Source organism: Peromyscus leucopus, chromosome 6 (assembly GCF_004664715.2).
Source record: "Peromyscus leucopus breed LL Stock chromosome 6, UCI_PerLeu_2.1, whole genome shotgun sequence".
Lineage (NCBI taxonomy): Eukaryota > Metazoa > Chordata > Mammalia > Rodentia > Cricetidae > Peromyscus > Peromyscus leucopus.
In genome coordinates, this window is record NC_051068.1 from 100,353,775 (window position 1) to 100,374,437 (window position 20,663).

The following is a 20,663-nucleotide window of genomic DNA, read 5'->3' on the forward strand; positions in this document are numbered from 1 at the left end:
CTTTTCCAGCCTTCCTGCTTTGCCTTCAGAGCAGGCTGAATGGACATCTTTGGACATTTGCACTGGCTGCTCCCCATCTACATGTCTGCTTTGACTGTCAGCATGGCGCCCCCTTCACGCCTCGGTGCCAGGCACTCTTTCTAGAAAGGCTTGGCTAAAGTTCCTCTTAAAAACATCCACAACACTCACTGTCCTGTGACTCAGCTGTTTTTATCTTCACAGCCCTGACTGCTCTCCAATATTCAATCATGTCACATTAGTAATAACACATGCCTTTATAGTGTTTATCTGTCTCTTGCCTGTCTTCCCACAGAAGCTTTTAATTTTTCACTGACTGTAAACACCAGGCACTTCAGTTGTTCACGGCAGTATCTTTATGCTTGAAGAAAAGTTGTAAGTGTGAGGGTGAGTCAGTTGAGGGCTCTGTAGTTGATTTTGTTGATTTTATATATATATGCATGCACGGTTAGCCAGAGACACCTCAGGTTTTAGATCACAGGTTCTTTGTTATATGAGACAAAAGTAAAAAATACTGATGGATCAAAAATTTTGGGAATGGGGTAAAATTGAAAAATTAATGAATATCAAAGCATACAATAAGTAAGACATAAAATATTTGATTTTTCAAGGTAGATGCTGCTGTGGGATGTTCTGTATGTCAAATGTGTTGCTCTGATTGGTTAATAAATAAAATGCTGATTGGCCAGTAGCCAGACAGGAGGAAGTATAGGCAGGACAAGGAAAGAGAAGATTTCTGGAAAGTGGAAGCCTGAGGCAGAGGGACACTGCCAGCCACTGCTGCCAGGACAAGGAAGATGTAAGGTACCAGTAAGCCACAAGGCATGTGGCAAAGTATAGATTAATAAAAATGGGCTGAATGTAAGAGTAAGAGCTAGACAATGGTAGGCCTGAGCTAATGGCCAAGCAGTTTAAATAATATAAGCATCTGTATGTTTATTTTATAAGTGGGCTAAGAGACTGCTGGGGCTTGGCGGGTCCCAGAGAGAAAAACTCTAGCTACAAAATACCTCTAAAAGCAGACTTTTGAGGGCTAGGGATGTAACTCCATGTGAGAGAGCCTGTCTAGCATGTGTGAGCCCTGTGTACAAACCCCTGCACAAAACAAAATGTACAATAAATAAATAAGAAACACCAGGTGTAGTAGGACAGGCCCACAGGGTTGAGAAAATTGGCTCAGACCAGTTGCCAAGGCATGCACATAATGCACTTCCTTGTGAGTCAACCTGGAGTCTGCCTGAGAGCCTAGCAACAGGAGCTGTCAGAATTCCTGATCATGCCCAGCCCATGAGGTAAGATCATGCATTGCCACCAGATTGTGACACAGACTGGGTGCTGAGAGGAGGGTATATAAGGCCTTTCCTATTATTAAATAAACGAGTTTGTTGTTTGCCTTCAACTGACTCCCGGTGTCCATGCTGTTGATGCTGTGCCTTCTCACCCCCTCCACTGAGGGAGCCATTAGGATCCAGCAACAACCAAGGTCACAGCTCAGCGCTAGAGCTCTTTACCCAGCAAGCATGGGGCCCTGGCCTGGGTTCCGTCATAGTTTCTGTCTGAAAAAAAAAAAAAAAAAAAAAAAAAGCTAAATCTAAAAGTACTGGTTTTTATCATTTGTTTAGGGAGTTCCAAAATGCACTGAATTCTCAACCACAAGGAAGAACTATTTGTTGCAGTGTGCTCCATTACCATGGGAAAGCAGCACCAACACCCAAGGATCTATCTAGTAATGCTTGGCAGAAGACATTGGTAATATCATTTTTTTCCCCACCAAAATACGTATTAAGCATCTCCCCTATTGATTTGATTGACTCTGGAGATGCAATAATAACTGGTGTTACCTTATTTGTGAGCATTTAGAAAATAAAATTTCTGCCTGTTGACTAGTATGTTAAAAACATAAAAAGCACTAACGCCATAGTTTCAAACAATAATTTAATATTTTGGCTTCAAGTTTAGTATCCTGCCCTGACATTGGCTGTAAGCCAAAAAGGAAACTTCTGAGAGGCTTACAGGAAAGTAGCATCCTACATAATAAGAAATCCAGTGTGGCTGAGGAAGGGATGGTGGCTTTTTCTGTCTCTTGGGAACTAAGTCCACTCCACGTGTATCTCTACCAGGGTCAAGACAAGGAAGTGTCAGGCTTTCCTCATAGGCAGTCGAGCAGACAGTCCAGGGCACTGGATCAAACAGACTCAGCTATCTCAGTGGCTGTCAGTGTGCTGCTGCAGAAGGACCTCTCTGACAAGGAGAATCTTGCCACTCGAGGGTCTCCATAGATTAGTGCATCAGTGATAAGCACTTGGTATTGGAAGGACCATGGCCTCCCACCATCAGGTTTACAGACACCATCCTGAATGTTCAGTTGCTCGCCATCTTTAGAAGATGGGCTGCATGTGCTAATTCATAATTTTGAGAATACATCACAGTCATATTTTCACTCCTTACACCATGATTCCATTAGAGGATTGATTACTCTGATTTTATCTTCTGTATGTCTTGCCTCTTGACTATAAAAATCCCATCTAGAGGGTAGGAGAGATGGCTCAGCAATTCAGGACACTGGCTGCTCTTCTCGAGGACCCTGATTTGATTCCCGGCACCTACACTGTGACTCACAACCAAATGTAACTGTAGTTTCAGGGACTCTGACACCATCGTCTGTCCTTTGCAGGCATTACATGCACATGGTGCCCAGACACACATGCAGGCAAACACCCAGACACATAAAAATGAAAAATGGAAAACATTTCCATTTGACTCTAAGCCACGCCCTCTTGTCAGTCAACTAGTGCTGATTTCATGATCCTAAGCACTTCTCATTATCTACTCAGTTAATCTTTGTTTGTTTTTCGAGACAGAGTTTCTCTGTGCAACAATTCTCCCTGTCCTGGAACTCACTCTGTAGCCCAGGCTGGTCTTAAACTCACAGAGATCCGCCTGCCTCTGCCTCTCAAGTGATGGGATTAAGGGCGTGCGCCACCACCACCGCCGCCGCCGCCGCCGCCGCCGCCGCCACCTCCCATTTAATCTTCTAAACAACCCGCGGAGTGGTTCTGTTGTTGCTGCTCTATAGGGAAGTGGAAGCCACGGGGTCCTCCACGCTAACAACAGGCATCGCCGGATTCCAGTGGTCAAGGTCCTAAGTCCCCTCGGCTGTCGTGAATTATCCAGACTAGCTCTGTCATTGTTGCCCCAAACATGTACAAACACAGCAGCAGGTGTATAACACAAGAGAATGCGTGAGCCTTCCCGTGACCTCTTTTCTGTAGCTGTTCTTCTCATCTCTATGGTGCTGGAGATTGATTTCCCATAACTGTGGGATAGATTGAACTGACCATTCCTGATTGGTTCTACCTATCTTTGCATATAGTTTTTTTTTATAATGACAGCAATTAAAATCAAATATACATTAAAACAAATTGTACTAGCTACATTTTCCGAGTAGAATGCCAATCAAGATTTTTGTCAACTAATCAACTAAACATATCCCACCACAGTGATGATGTGAACAAAAAGATTCTCAGGCCAGTAATGCAACCATAAAAACTGTTTTTAAATACCAGTTTAATCCTCATCTCAGCTTTAACTTTCTAGCCTATAGAAATCTATGTGACAAAATGAACAGGGCATGCGTGTAATTAAATAAATAAACCAATCACTCATTCAACATCTGGGAGGCAGAAGGATGACAAGTTTAAGGCCATTGTGTGTGACATTGGGCAATTTTCTCTCAAAATGTTTATATTATAATGTATCACCTATGAGAGTTTTGGGCCTGCTGCTTGTTCACAAGTTTTACTGCCGGAAGCCAGACACAGCAGCACAATCCTAGAATTCCATCACTAGTAGACAATACGTGCGGTAGGGGGGTGACAGAGAGAGAGAGAGAAATAAGATTTTACTAATAGGATGAGAAATAAATAAGAACGGGTCATTGATTCATCATGAATCCCTCAATGGGAAAATGGAAATCTCGGTTGCGCTGAATAAACTTCCTGAAAAAAGTAGTCATGCAAGTTTCTATAAACTCATTAACATAAAGAACATGTGTTGTCCTCTCTCTGTGTGAGGCAAGCTTGCTTTATGAACAGGCAGGGGACAGGACATGATGAGTGGGGACCAGGGCGCACGGCACCAGGGGAAAGATAGGGTGAGCTTCCATCTTGAAGGCACTTAACATTTTACTTAGAGCATCTCTCTAACTCGTGAAGCCAATTGCCTCACCTCATCTGCAAAATGGGCCTATGCTCCACTCTGCAGGGCTACCATCAGGGAGAGATGCTGTAAAGAATCTGTCAGCTTGAGCCTATGAAATCCAGTTGTTGATATCCTTTGGTGTACAAAGGAGATGTTTTCATTTGCTTCAACCTAACGTTTACATGCTAGATAAGTGGAGATGATATTATTGCGTAAGCTCCTTATCTAGTCACCGTATAAACTTTGAGAGGCGACATTGCTTGGCTCGTCTACAAGGGTAGGTGAACACACCCCTAGGATGATGTATTTTCCGAAGGTCGCCTCTTTGTCCCACACTAGACCTTGCTCATTTTCTGCTAGCACTTTAAGCTGTGTTGTTCTGCCCACAGGTCTCAGCTGCATCAATCCCTCCAGGACTTGGCTCAGTTTCTGCCCTCATTATGAGGACATGAAATTCACACTGTAGGGTTAGCCCTCATCAAAGGGATAACTGGCATGCCTGATTCTGTGGCAACCAGGGTTTCGCTGGTAGAATACTAAGGACAAGCCACACCATTTTAATTTACCTTCCATTGAAACTTAAGAGTACTTTATTAAAAGCCCCCTCGTTTTGGAAGAGTTTTAGAGCAGGGTTTAAATCCTCAGTGGATTTCGTCATACCTTTTTTCTAAGTTCTGAAAATACATAGGCCTTCAGTCTGTTATTTCTCTTTCTCAGCCCCATTCCCTTGGCAGCTAATTTTCACTTATTAAATAGCATTTAGTTCTTCTCTGACTTTTTTTTTTTTTCAAAGCAAGAACCGGAATATTTAGTAGAAGAAATTAAAGTTTAAAAAATGTTAAGTTTAATATGTTCTTCTTAGTGTGTATGTATGTGTAGGGGTCTTGGTAAGTACATGCCACTGTGCATATGTGGGGAGAGAGAGAGAGAGAGAGAGAGAGAGAGAGAGAGAGAGAGAGAGAGAGAGAGAGAGGACACCTTGGCAAGCACGTATTACTGTACATATGTGGAAGTGAGAGGGTATCTTGTGGGAGCGTGGGACTGAAAACTCAGGTTAACAGGCTTGGACAGCAAGCATCTTTATAGACTAAACCATCTCATTGGCCCAGAAATCATAGTTTGAAATGCTGGTGATTTGCTTTTATGAATTTCTTTTAAAATCAAGTCTGTTTGAATAACAGAAGGACAGAAGGCCCTATTACTGGCAGTAGAGAGAACAGGAGTTGCTGTGGGGTGTCTTTCTGTAGTCTGTGAATATGTGTTGCTCTGATTGGTTGAAAAATAAAATGCTGATTGGCCAGGAGCCAGGCAGGAAGTATAGGCAGGGTAAACAGTCAAGGAGAATTCTGGGAAGAGGAAGGCTGAGTCAGTAGTCTCCAGCCTGACACAGAGGAAGTAAGATGTGAAGGCAGAACTGAGAAAAGGTACCAAGCCACACGGCTAAACATAAATAAGAATTATGGGTTAATTTAAGTGTAAGAGCTAGTCAGTAATAAGCCTGAGCTAATGGCCAAGCAGTTATTATTAATATAAGCCTCTGTGTGTTTACTTGGGGGGCGAGTGGGAGAGATTTGTCCTGACTACCAGCCAGCTGGGACACAGAAAAACTTCCAGCTACAAGGAGTATATTTTAAAAAATTAAAAATGACAACAACAACAAAAACAAGCCAGGTGGTGATGGTGCACACCTTTAATCCCAGCACTCAGGAGGCAGAAGCAGGCAGATCTCTGTGAGTTCAAGGCCAGCCTGGTCTACAGACCTAGTTGCAGGACAGCTAGGGCTGCTACACAGAGAAATCCTGTCTCAAAAAACCAACCAACCAACCAACCAAATAAATAATAAGAGGAAGTATGCCCCAGGCCAACAACAGCTCTGTCTGTGTAGGCAGAGAAATGCCAGGCTCGAGCAGGAAACCTGATGTGGCTGCTGGCCTGTCACTTTTAGCAGTAGGCTTCAGGACAATGAGAACTTAATCTTTCCAGGTTTCATTTTCCTCAGCTATCCCACAAGGGGCTTGAAATAGAGGGTCTCCAACTTCCTTCTTGAAGAGGAAATGATGGATAAAGTATCCAACACCTACGTTCGTTCACAGTAGGTGTGAGTACACGTGGTCGCACAAACGATCTCTGAAGGCACACAGGCGAATAATGATCCTTTACCTGTAGCAAGGTACCTACTATGAAGAAAAAGAAAATGCAGAAATCAAAATGCTATGCTAAAAATCCTTGTATTTGGTGACAGATGCACTGCCTGAGTCACTTAAGACCTTGGTGTCTGCATCGCTAGGACAGTTCATAGCTCAGTGTTTCATTTAACTGTTAATTAAGTGGGGGAAAGTGTGTTTATGTACATTTGGACCTATCTAGCTTTAAAGATATCTGATTAATAAGTCCACACCCCCTTTCTTTTCTCTTCTCTTTCCATCTTTTACTACAGTAAGAGATGCCTGCTGAGGGGGAATCAAAGAAATCTAAGTAACTGAAAACTCCACCATGTAAATGAAATGGCCATTTGCATGTCTTTAGAAGATCTTTCTCATTCAGGATTAGTATTAGATACTGTTGTGAGATCTGCATAGTTGGGCGGGAGATGCTTTTAAAGGATTAGTTAGAATTCTGCTCACATTCTAAATTCATGTTGAAAAACTATGAGAACGATGCTGTGGCTATAAGGAAAGCTGGCAGCCCCGATGTTCTGTTTGCCATTCCATCTTCAGATTTGTCTTTAAAAAAAATTCCCATTACACACACACACACACACACACACACACACACACACACACACACACACACACACACACACACACACACTGTATGTGTAGAGGGCAGAGGACAAATTTTGGGAATATGTTCTCTTTCCTCCACCACCATGTCCATCCCAGAGATAGAACTGAGACCCTAGGGCTTAGCAGAAATTGACTTTACTCTCTGGGCCATCTCTTGACCCCTACAAGATTTCCTTCTACACACGGTAGGATTATGCTTCTTTGGAAGAAATACATCTTCATGCACTTTCCCTTGGCCAATGATCGTATCAGTATAGAAGTATTTAAGATGCAGTATGGAATTCCTAATTTCTGCCCCCCCCCCATGGCAGCCAGTGATATTCTAGGATGATGGTGACATAGATATGGGTCCCTAGGGAGAGAAGCTTAAAGCATGGCCTCCCACTGATCCCATATGGACATGGAGTAAGAGGAAGGAGTAGGTTTGTAGTGTAGTATCCCCTAAGCTTCCGAAGTTTTTATTTCTCCTGCAGCATAACCTTTCTGTTTTTACTGATCTAGGAAACATGGATACAATTCATGAGAAACGCTGGATATAACATAGGGAAGAGACGATGTAGCTAAACCATTGTAGCCACGGTAGGATGGGAGGAAAGAAAACCTGATCAAGAGACAGTGTGAGGAAAATCAGCAGGGGAGGCTGAAGGATGTGGAGGTCTTCGAAGGTGACCTCCAAGTCTTCATTGACTTGTGGCCATCCATACAGCCCGCCGCACTTCAGTAGCTCACAACTTTCTTTGCTTCATAGCCTCCAGCAGCACAGCTGTTTGATTGTTGTACATACCTCATATTGGCTATAGCCTGCATTACACACCTAGACCCTAGACTTCTCCGTATGTGTCTGGCTCTTTCCCGGGATGCAGGCAGAAGAAGTGGTCCTATTTTCTTCATTAAAGGAAAGAAAATTTCTATTAATGGGTTCAAGACCAGCTAAGGTTACACAGAAAGATCCTATTTCAGGAATAACAAAAAACTAAAATTCCACCACCACCAAAAGCCCTGGTAACTCCTAATTGCTGTCCAGTCTAATGGTTCACAGATCTGCTTTGTATGGTGTGTTGTGGCACTCCGTTCGCCTCTCTGTTTCTTCCTCTTCCTCCTTTTTTTTTGTTCTGGGATTGAACCCATTGTCTTGCACATACTAGGCAAATGCTATATTACTAAGCTGCATTCTTAGTTCTTAGAAGTCTGTTGAGACAGAGTATGCCCATACCCCTTAGTCTGGCATTGAGTTACCAGGTAGTTCGGACTGGCCTCAAACCCTCAGGCCTCCTCAGTCCCACGTATGTCATTCCAAGTGTGCCCCGCACCTTGCCCAGCTCCCAAGCATAAACACAAACTCCCTCCATTTCAATTTATAATACACACAGTGACTAAGACTACCTTCTTAATTAAAAAAACAGCTGTTTAATCCCTGTCATGAAGCCTACAGAGCATTTACACAAGCTCCTCCCATTTCTGAAAAGAGATGTAGCCATTATACTCTTGTCGACTTCTCAGCCAGTTGTGTGGGGCCTGCAATTGTATGCTACCATACACACAGGGCAAACACCATGATTTATGAGTAAATGCCGTATTTCATTCATTCATGTATGCACGCCTTCATTCAAACGTTTATAGCCAAAGACTAGTGAGATGTCCAGTGGTTAAAGGCACTTGCTACCAAGTCTGAAGACTAGAGTTTGACCCATAGTATACACACGAAGGAAGAAGGGAATCAAGGGTGTTTATGTGAACATGTCAGAGATATAAATGTCAGGAAAAGAAAGGCATGGCAGCCAGGGCTCCTGTTGTCATGGAGCTGATGGTCAATAGGAGACAGAGAGAGAACAATAAAAGAAGTTCCTCCAACAAATGTAAACACGTAGTGGCACATGCATAGAGTATGTGACTGGGGAGTGTTAATTCAGTCTTGCAAGTGAGAGACAGGTCCCCTGAAGAATAGAAACTCAAGCTGACATACAAGGCATGCGTAGAAACTCATCAAAAGGAGAGAGAGTTGCAGGAATGGAGAGCAGCCCTGTGCATGCAATAATCAGTGTAAGAGTGAGGACTGAAGGGAAGCCTGTAGGCACCCACAGCAGAGGTGAGGCCTTCATCTAGTGGGACTGCAGGCCTTGCCGTAGAGCTGAGGATTCGCTTGACATACGGAGGTTGACCAGGGTTTTAGCCCGCATACTGCTCTCTTCATAGGAAAAGATGTGGAGCCAGAAGACACAAGGGGCAACCCAGGAAGCAGTGGCAGAGGCCCGTCAAGATATAACTGCAGCGTGGGGCAGGGTGGTGCTAGAGTCTGAACGTTTCCCTTTCATTTTGTTGTGGGAAACAACCTTAGTGCAACAGTGTGGGACATGGGCTAGTGGGACCTGATCGGACCGTGAGGACTGGGTTAACACTGTGGGAATGAGTTAGTTATGAGAGTGGATTTACTATGAAAGCCAGTGTGGTCCTTCCTCACTCTCAACTTCTCTTGCCCTTTCACTTCTGCCAAGAGGTGACAGAGCATGGTGGCCCTCTCTGGAGTCTACGCTCTTGGATGTCCCAGCCTCCAGAACGATGAGCCACACCAACCCCTGCTCTTTATGAGTTATCCAGCCCCAGGGAGTCCATTGTGTTACAAGAGCAGAAAGCAGCCCGAGACAGATAAAGACAGTGGTGGGAGTGGACTAACGAGATATTTATAAGCCAAAGCTACTGGCAGGCGAGAGAGGGAAATAAACGACAAGACTGACGGAAGTCCCCGTGTGTTACTGAACGGCCGGAGGTGCCATTCAGTGGAGCCGAGAAGAGGATTGTGTCTGGGAGGTGAGCAGAGCAGGCCTGAGATGTCTATAAGACGTCCACGAGAAGACGCTGAGGAAGAGCACACAGCTCTGTGTCCAACGCCCTTCCCTCAGGAAATCATGCCAATCCCTTCACGGCTGAGGCTGCAAACCTATCAGCAGTGCTCACCACCCACATGTCCCCGGCTCGCACATGCTATTGTGATGGCTATTCTTGGTTGTCAACTTGACTGCATCTGGAATTAACTAAACCCCCCAAATAGAGGGGCACACCCGTGAGAGGCTTTTGCGTCATTTGAAGTGGGACTATCTACTTCAAGGTGGGATGACACACCTTTAATCTGGATCTTTGAGCTGGGAAGACATATCTAGACCTTTCAAGGTGGGGGGAAAAAAAACCCTACCTCTAATCTGGGCCATGCCTTCTGCTGTAAGCCTGTATAAGGCCACGGAAGAAGGCAGCTTTTGTTCTTTGCCTGCTTGCTTTCACCTCACTAGCAAGTCCATTCCTTTAATGACATTAGAATCTATTTCTTCCAGATTCCAATATATGATGAAGACCAGTTGAAACATCCAGCCTCATGGGATGAACAACTACTGGATTCTTGGACATTATGTTCATAGGCAGCCATTGTTAGATCAGCTGGACCACAGGCTGTAAGCCATTCTAGTAATAAATTCCATATATATGTGTATCTGTTATAAAGGTTCGGTTACTCTAGAGAACCCTGACTATTGTCCATACTTCTGTACATTTTTTTTGAGGTTCTGAGGGTTAGACCCAGGGCTTTCTGCATCCTAGGTAAGTGCCCAGTCTATATGAACCTCACATCTAACCCTCCACTTCTGAGATGTGTGCCCTTCCTATCAGACCTAACCAAAATAGTTACCAGTTGTTGGAATCTTGGACACATCATCTGGCTGAGCAGGTTCTTTCTGAGACCACCCTCTAGTTTTCAGATCATGGAGATGACCAGGAGGTCCTGAGTCATTGAGGGTATGTGGGACAGTGGTTTCTGGGTAATAGCTACTTTCAGTCCCTGGTATCTCAACACCTACAAGGCCAATCTAGGTCTGCAGTAAACCTTGTTTGGAAAGAGCAGAGATATTCATATAGTGAGGGCAAGTCATAACCTTGGGCAAGGGCCACCTTCTCAGTTCATTCTTTTTTCCTTTTTTGGTTTTTCGAGACAGGGTTTCTCTGTGTGGCTTTGGAGCCTTTCCTGGAACTCACTCTATAGCCCAGGCTGGCCTCGAACTCATGAAGATCTGCCTGCCTCTGCCTCCTCCATGCTGGGATTAAAGGCATGCTCCACCATCACCCGGCTTCAGTTCATTCTTAGAGAAAAACTACTTGGCTTTATCCATTCTTCACCTTACTTTTTTCAATAAATAATTTATTTTTATTTATATGTATTTTATGTACATTGGTGTTTTGCCTGCATGTCATTTGTGTGAGACCTGGAGCTGCAGTTACAGACAGCTGTGAGCTGGTGTGTGGGCACTGGGAATTGAACCCAGGTCCTCTGGAAGAGCAGCCAGTGCTCTTAACTGCTTGGTCACCTTTCCAGCATCCATCCTTCATCTTTCCACCGATGTTCGATACCAAGTGTTCAGCACATGGTGACATGCTGAGGTTTGGTTGAGTAGGTGGGTGAATTTACAGTTTATGGTCACTTGTTTTACTCCCTGTACAGATGAAGAAGGCTTCCCTTATTAGAGCTCCAAACCACATAGCTGAAGTTGGAAAGTTTGTTTGAGAAAATCATTACTGGAAGAACAATAATCTAAATGGTGTCCATTAATAGGAAAGCCAGGGGCAGGAACAAATGAGCTGGGTTAGTTTTAAGATCATCTTTTAAACACCAGTATACTTATGGGGTGAAGTTCTCTTGTTTTCACAGAAAGTATCTAACCCCTTAAGTTGTTGCCTATGCCACACAACTGTCTTTCTTGAACCTGACATTTCATTTTCTAATCAATTTATATTTTGGTTTCTTTTACCTACCTCATTTCTAAATACCCGCCTCCATACTCTTTGGTCTCAAGTTGGTTACAACAGACATGTTTTTACGTGTGTGTGTGTGTGTGTGTGTGTGTGTGTGTGTGTGTGTGTGTGTATCGGGCTTTCAGCATGTGCCTGCCACATTGGGCACGTGGAGATAAGAGGACAACTTTCTGGAATTGGTTCTCTCCTTTTGCTAGGTTCTAGGAAAAGAACTCCAGACTGAGGTGTTACAAAAAGTACCTTGACCCTGTGCGGTCTTGCCCAACCCACACTAGAAATTTTCAAAGCATTTCCCTATGGACTTACAATGACCAACTCAGGTTTATCCATGTTTATGTTTTAACTCTTGTTTCTTTAGTATCTCAAATATTTAAAAAATGCAAACAACAAGTTAAAGGCACTAAGGCTATCTGAAGAGACATCTTAGAAAAGCACTCTAGATGCTAAATGTACCAATATTCAACCACTAAGATAGTTTTCATTCAAAATAACATTAAGAAACATTGAAACATTTATGGGGGAGGAGGGCCTTTCCGAATTACTCCTATGCAGCATAAATCTTTCCAAAAATTTTTCTGTGGCATAATAGCTGCAGACTACTCATATCGGAGCCAAGGGGGGGGGGGATCCACCCTGAGCCTGCTTTATCTCCTCACACTGTGGTTTTGTGTCACACCATGACACATCACCACTGTCTCCTGCATGGTGGGGGGACGCTAGAGGCTAGAGTGACTAAGGACAGGATCCCCCCCTTTCTGAGACAAGTGGGATTACCTAGTGCAGTACCACCAACTAGACTTCAACTTCCAATTCAGGGTCTAACAAACAATTCTGTTCCCAACGGCCAGAGACATGCAAAATCCAGCCCTCCCCCTTTCTCCTTTTTTAAAAGCTTGATTTCCAGATTTCTCTTTAAGTGGTGACCATTCCTTTTAGAAAAATGAAAGTTCCCGGAAACATTTCCCAAAGAGGCATCCGCATAGCGACTCGGACCCATCTTCCTCCCATGCTGCAGGGGCAGGGACAGACTTTCCCCGGCAGTGCCAGCCGCCGCCACCAACCCAGAGCGGAGCTCCACAGAAGCCGGCGGCGCCAAATGCCTTCACTGGGTTTTGAAAACTCCATCAAAGGTTTCACTGAATGATATCTATAAGGGCTGTACTGTTCCCTTTCAGAAGCGGCAGCGCCCTTCTCCGGCACTTGAAAAAGGGCTGCTCTTGCTTTTCATCTTCTCCTCTTAGAGTGTAAACATTGTTTTGAGTGAAAAGGCTGAAGGAGCGCTTACTTTCCCTTGAAATTTCATTTTTAAATAAGAGGGAGAGAAAATCCTTTTTCTGACTGATACTAATAATACAGGTCAAAGTGTCAGGCGATCTACAATTAAATGGAAAACAAAAAGGTTCTCCCCCCCTCTCTTTCCCACAGCACAATGGCGCTGGAATATAAATTACCGATGAAGATGAAATAATGCTTCAAAGCTTCCAGGGCAGGGGCGGGGTGCGGTGTTTACAAAGTGTTTTCCATGGCATGATGAGACATTAAAGATGACGGTAACCCATGGACTTGGGGTGATACTGAATAGACCAAAGCTAGCATGAGGTAGGGTTTTAGGTCCCTGTAGCCTGTGACCCCATGATAGGCTTTGTTTTACAAGGGCAGCTGCAGTTATCAACAGATGTTTCAGCTATAAATAATTGGTATCATTTCAGAAAAGACCCATCTACCTGGGGAGAGGGCATAATACCCAAACCCCTGCCCGGCTATTACAGCCACATTAATCTCCCATCTCGCCAGGTTTCTCAGAGAGTGTCCTGCAGGTGTTTTTTCTGCGAGAGCGCTGACAAAGTCTCTCCAGTCAGCAAGCTTTGTGTGGACTGTAAAGGAGGCTAGCCCCTGTCGTAAATTTCTGTCGGTGGCCACACACCAAAGGGGAAAGGATTGGAGAGCGGGGGAGAAGGGAAGGGGAGGGAGGGAAGGGGGCAGTGTCCAGAGAGCAGAGCACATACAAGATATTCTCCTTGAAGTGGGGATGGAGGGGGCATCAGGCTAAAGGAGCCTTGGTTTCAGCAGCTCAGAAATGGGGGAAGAGCAGTCTGGAGTTCCCCCTTTTCTCCAGCACTTTAGATTTTGCTTTGCTCTCTTGGTTGTGGGATTAGTAAAGACGAAGTGTTACATCCATGATGAGAAAAATGCTGCTTTTGACAACTGAAGGGGAAGATTTCTATGGGAAGAATTCATGTTAAGACTGTGTAAGAAACGTCAGAAGAAATAACTGAAAAAGACAGATATAGACGTTTAACTACCTTTCCTGCCCGCAGAATCAGACAGTTCATCTATTATTAAAATATGAAATACTTAATATTAAAATTCAGCTCCTTGGACTGCGACACTGCAATGGGTAGCATACTTGACCAAAATAAGTCACAGGATTTTCTGGGTCCACTCTTCACAAGCTACAATCTCAAAAGCATGGAGAGTTCCAGAGAGCCTGGCCCATGGAGAGCTACAGTTCTCTCTATACATACGCAGAGAGGTTTAGCAATTGTGCCCTTGGGGTCTGGCACAAGAGAAAAGCATCCTAAAAGTCTGACGAGGTGCGGCTGCTGAATTTACAGCTTGCCGGGTAAGCTGAAGAAAAAGGATGCTCGGAGTTAGAAAGCTCCCAGATTAAACACATCGGGGACTGAAGGAAGCCTAGTGGGCTGATTCTTAGGGCTGCCACTGAGTGGCCTCGTGAGGGGCACAAAGTCTTTCGATTCTCAGTGCCTCTGTCTCCACAGTTGGGAATCCACATGACTTACAGAGTTACATGGATTATAGAGTACTGAAGGAGGAAAGGTAAGTGTGTTCTTCAAATGGTTTGGACAACCCCGAACAGTTTCCCTCCCAATTCACGTTGCAAATCCAAATCCAGAGGCTGCAACTTTAATTCCAGCAGCTTCTGTCTTGAACACTAGGATGGTGATGCTGTTACCAGCTTTGGATGCGGGGAGGGGAACTGCATCCTGCCCCCTGATCCGGTAAAGATTATTGATTGGGGGGTCAAGAATTTGAATCCCTAAGTCCCTACACAATACTAACACTGTCACGTGGTGTGTGTGTGTGTGTGTGTGTGTGTGTGTGTGTGTGTGTGTGTGTAGGGTCTCACTGTAAGAGCCACTGCTGTAGGTATTAGCAGCATGATTCTAATACTGTCATATGCCTTGCAGGGATGGTACTAACCAGCAGAATGACATTGCCAACCCCTGCCATTTCTGGTACTTCCCTAAGATGTTCTTGGGTGCTCATATATTAAAGACATTTCAAATCAACAGGCAAAGATAATGTCTGCTGACATCCTGTACATAGAGAAAGATATAAAAAGTCTACAAAACTACAAATACAGTTCTTTAGCCACACTGGCCATTTTGGGTATCAGGAGCCCCATGTGGCTAGTGGCTGTCACACTGGAGAGCACACATGCAGATGCTTCCATTGCTGCCCAGAGTTCTGTGGACAGCTCGTGGTCACTGGCTTCACAGTTAGCAGTCTGAGTATCTGCTTCGGCGTTCAGGTTCTTCTCCTTAGACTCCCTGGAAAACTGAAGGAAAACAGGAGGAGGCTATTCTCTGGTCCCCTGTGTAAGAGGATGGTAATCACTACAGGGCTGTTTTGACAAGTAACATCTGATGCAGATGTAAATTCCACACTATACAAATTATAGTTATTATTTCACTCTACTTTTACGTTGATACCAACCATAGCTATTAAAATTCCCACTTAAGATAGGTTTGCTAGCACACACCTATAATCTCCACTGTGGGAAAATTTGGAGGAAGTATCTGGAGTTCAAGGCCAGCCTAGGATACCTACTGAGGCCTTGTCTCAAAGACACAACCCAGCTCAAACCAAACAAACTAAAATCTCTAGGTCAACACTTCACTCTTCGCAAGGATTTACTTTCCTCTGCCAATAATCTCCACTCTGCTTAACCTATTTTACCCTGTCTAGGAACTCCTGAAGATGCTCTTTCTGAGAGTTTTTCCTACAACAAGGGAAAAACCGTGTCTATGTATTCGTTGGGAATAATTCCTAAACATAAAACCATGTAAACAATGCAAAAATTCTAGGATTTTGATGCCTGATATCCATACAAATATATTTTACGTGAGGAAAAATACATTTAAGTTACTAAATTTCCTTGACGGTCACCCGAGAAATTCAAAGTAAAAGCAATGTTACCATGAGGCTGGAGAGATGGCTTAGTAGTTAAGAGCACATACCACTCTTACAAGGACCTAGGTGCTGTTCCTGATACCCATATGGTATCTCACAATGACCTTAAACTCTAGTTCCAGAGGATCCGACACCCTCTTCTGGCCTCCTCAGGCACCAGGAATGCATGTGGTACACATACATCCATATACATACAAGCAAACCATACATACACATGAAAGAAAAATAAATAAATATTTTTTAAAAAGTAATGCTGCCACAAAGGAAAATAGTACTCCTTTTAACTCCCCTAGAACTCAAGCCTGGGTCTTCAACGTTATCTGGCTTCATATAGTGTTCTTAAAAATACAAAGCTTTCTATTAGTTCTTTGAAAACTAATTCATATATTCCATTTTGATCATGTTCACCTCCCCATTCCTCTCCATCACTCCTCCTAGATCCCCTGAACTTCATGCCATCTTTATTTTGAATAACCCCTACACTCTTCTTGATGTTCCTTCTTATGGGATGGTGGTATCAGTTTAGCTCAGTGGTTCTCAACCTTCCTAATGCTGTGGACCTTTACTACGGCTCCTCATGTTGTGGTGACCCCCAACCATAAAATTATTTCATTGCCACTTCATAACTAATTTTGCTACTGTTATGAATCGCAGTGCAAATATCTGATATGCAAACCCCAAAGAGGTTGAGACCCATGGGTTGAGAACTTCTGATTTAGTTGGTTTCTTTTGTGTGTGTGTGTGTGTGGCAGGGGTGGGGGGTGGGGGGTGGGGGGTGGGGGATGGGGTGGGGGGGTGCTGATATAACTTTCATTTGTAAAGGAAAGCACTGATATTTGTATCCAAAGTATACACATAAGTTTTAACAGGCATAAATCATTTCTTGTGTCCCATCAGGTCATAATTGACCAAAACTTGATGTAGATAGCAAGAACAACTACAGAGTCTATAAAAACATGTGTTTATATATATATATATAAACTCAGTGAGTAATTGAGTCAATCAGGGAATAAATTCAAAAAGTAATAGAAACCAATGAAAACCATCAAAACTAAAGATTACTGGAATCCTTTGGGCACAGCAAGAGCAGTTCTAAGAGATAAGTTTAGATATAAATTTAGGTATGATAGAGATATGAATACCCATATTAAAAAAGCGAAGAGATTTCAAATAACCCAATGGTGTATTCAAATTGTCTGAAAACAAGTTAAACTTCATACAAATAGGAAGAAATAATAACCATCAGGGTATAAACCAACAAAATGGAAATTAAAAGAATAATACAAAAACTAATGAAAGAAACAGTTCTTTGAAAAGATAATGAGGTAGACAAATGTTTAGCCAAACTAAGAAAAAAGTAATGAAAACCAAAGTTAATGAAATTGGAGATTACAGAGCGATTAGAACAGACGCTGGTGAAATCTAGAGGGTCATTAAGGACTATTTTAAAGCCTTACATTACAACACATTGAAAAACAGGAGTTGAAGACTAGGTAAGTCCATGACCTTGACTTGACGCTTCTGAAACGACCTTAGTCATGAGGAGCCAAGAGAATGAACAGGACTGCCAGGGTGGGCAGAAACGGCTTGACATGGATCAGTAGCTTAGCCATCCACACGAGATGGTGGGGAGAGTGTTTTTTAATTATCCGACTTCTAGAAAGCATCATTTCTAAATAAAAATGTTTTAAGGCACAGTAGAACCAAAACAACTCAGGTCCACCAAAAAGATGGGACTTTTCCAAGACAGCAGACTTCAGACTGTGCCCTCCACCCAGCCTTCTTCACTCACTTTAGGTTTGTCTTCCCAACACAGGAGGTTACAGGAAAATGACGCTTTTTAAATAGCTATTTCCCCCACATTAGTCAATCTGGCAGAGCTGACCATACGCGTAGGAACTGCCTTGTACTTCAGAGAAATTTAATCTGGTAGACCACTTAGAGTCTAAATGCCTCATTTGGGGGTGTCAAGGGGACCGGTGGTGTGTGACTTGTCCTACCAGTAACTGCTGCAGCCTGGCGCCGATCACATCCTGCAGGTTTGTTTTGTCCTCTGGGCTCACCGCTTGTTTGTACTGCCACTTTTCAGGCACGAAGGGCCACTTCATTTCCTTTGCCTCTTGGATCAGGGTCCTTAACTCGCTGGGGAGGGAAGCTGGAAAGGTCAGAGTTCAGGTAAGGAAATTGCAGTCAAAGAAAGGGCCGCTGAGCTCCCCGTGTTATGGTGAAGCACCCCAGTGGCCAGACCACTCTTCCTATCTGTTGCCGGCTGGCCCAAGCTGTTGGGGCTGCCTTGAAGAATAATAGCGAGAAGCTATCTGTCATGGGTGGCCTGAGTCTGCTGTGCCCTACAGGTAAATTGGGGTAGTCAGGCATTAAGAAAGGTTTTTAACAGGAAGTAAAGCACTTGAGTGACTGTCTCTGCTTGAAGAATCAGAGAAAGGCGCGAAGGAAATATTCTTTTCCCTGTAAAGTGAGAACAGGGCCAGAGTGGAATGGTATCTTGAGCTCCTGGTACCTGAGAAGGGAATCAATTTGCTCAGCCTCTTTTTGCTTCTCTAGGACCTCGGTCCGTCTTACCCTTTAATCATTGACAATGCTTAATTAAATACAGACACAAAGTACAAACCCACAAATGGGATTTCTGATCATACCAACTAATTGTGAAGTGGACCCATTTCATATTTGTAACCGTGTTAAGTCTCTCAGTGGGTACCAATCCTAATAATTCAGGTTGACAGTCTCTTGTCTAAACTTCAGAAACACAAAAAAAAGCTCTGGAAACTGCAAGTGTTTCCCCTAGTTTTGACATCCAAACCACACCAGAGTTGAGTAGGGTTGACTGTCCTACTTGACACTCAAAATTCCACAGCAAGAAGTTCTACACTGATGAGGCCCATCGTCTGTTTCACTCTGAATGCAACAGATGGTACACACTCCATACAACTTTCCTCATAATGGAAACAGACTCAGTTTTGAGCATGTGTGATGAACAAGGTTGTTTATAGACCTCTGTTTGTCTTGGGTCTCATATTGAACATATCCCAAACTTAGTTCACCAGATGTTTTCTAATTCCATTTCTCGCTATATTTTCTTTTGATGAGTGGGACCATCACACTGTGACATCCAAATCAGAAGCCCAGTCATCCAAGATGCTTGCTTTCTTTCCCTCCCTGAATCAAGCTAACTATCTAATCCCATAGATCTTAAACCCATCTTTTCCTTTTTGGTATTTTCAGCCAATCCTCACAATCTTTTACAATATTGACCCCCTTCCCACTTTCCTAACAAAAGAGACCAGGACAACACTTTTCATAACATTTTTTAGTTCTTCGGTTTTACACATTCTGTTCTGTTTTGTTTGTAACTATCCTACTCCCAAAGCCTGATGACCAAACTCAGACCTATTGCCTTTGGTATTCAAAACAAACATCGACACTTCCTGTTAGTCTATCATGACCTCTCAGTGAAACTGAAATGCCTCTTCCATGTATTTCTGAACCCACTGTTCAGGATGCATGTTCTCTTCAGCCTGCAACCCACTGTTCTGTGACCACATCTCCCTGTCTTCCTGGGCTGAAAGCATCCTTGACACAGCTCTCATGTTTCACATCCCATCCCTTCTGTAATCACATCACTATGGTAGCATACTGTCATGGTTAAACACCAAGATAGCATTATATCTAACTGGGACATACTAAATAGAGAAAACAGAATGTGATGGACAAGTAGAATAAGAAGGAAGAAAATCTATCTTGGTCCTGGACATCTTTATGTGAACTGCCGCCAGTGGAGCAAAGGTAAGGATGTTTCTAGGTGGTGAAAGACTGCTTGGCATTGAGAGGACCACACCAATGAGTGGCTAGTGTTGAGGACCAGAGATGACTCTATCGTATCCCATTAAAATTATGACTCCCAGTTCAGTGCCCCCTGGACCCTTACTCTGCAGTAGCATCCCCATGGAAGCAGAGTCCTAGAACTATGTGATCCCATTTAGCTGCAAAATATGTCTGTGTAACTGCTAGCCAAGGAATTTCCGTTCCTAAAAATGCAACATATGTGCAGAGTAAATTTCTTCAAGCATACTTCCAGATGGCGATGAGTCAGATGACTGTTGGAGGGGATGGTCCGTGGTGCAATAGACTTACAGATAATGTCCCTTTCCATTCTCAGTGTCTTAATTTGACTGTAAATAATCTAGACACAAAGAGTGAACAACAGTCACTTGACGATGGAAATTCCGTTTCTGGGTTCATGGACTTGCATCGTGCTGTGGATTGAGTACTCCCTGCACAGTATTGGAGAATGTTTCTTCCTCTGCCTCCTTCTATTACTATTATTGAAACAGGGTACGGCTGTTAAGCCTAGGCTGGTCTCAAACTCTTGATCCTCCTGTGCTGGGATGATAGGCACAAACCACCATGCCCAGCCTAGAGAAAGCTTATTCTTTATGAACCATTTTTTGTCTCCTCCACAACCCTTCTCCAAGCCAAATTGCAAATAGACGCCACCACGAACAGGCTGACAGAGCGCACTGAAATATAAGATACCCCTAAAAGACAGGTTTGAAAGCTATGCTACATTTCAGTTTGCATTACAGTTCTTGCTCCATTTCCCCAGGCTAGCAGAGACAAGGAGGAGAGAGACGGAGT

The 20,663-nt window shown here is 43.6% G+C and overlaps 1 protein-coding gene across 1 annotated transcript in view; it reads right to left on the minus strand.

Annotated features, from left to right (window-relative positions):
- The window catches only part of Alpk1 (alpha kinase 1), a 109,791-nt gene that overhangs the window by 39,925 nt on the left and 49,203 nt on the right, over positions 1-20,663 (minus strand). Inside the window, 1 exon segment of the mRNA XM_028856571.2 lies at positions 18,011-18,165. Within this exon segment, the coding sequence (XP_028712404.1) occupies positions 18,011-18,165 (155 nt within the window).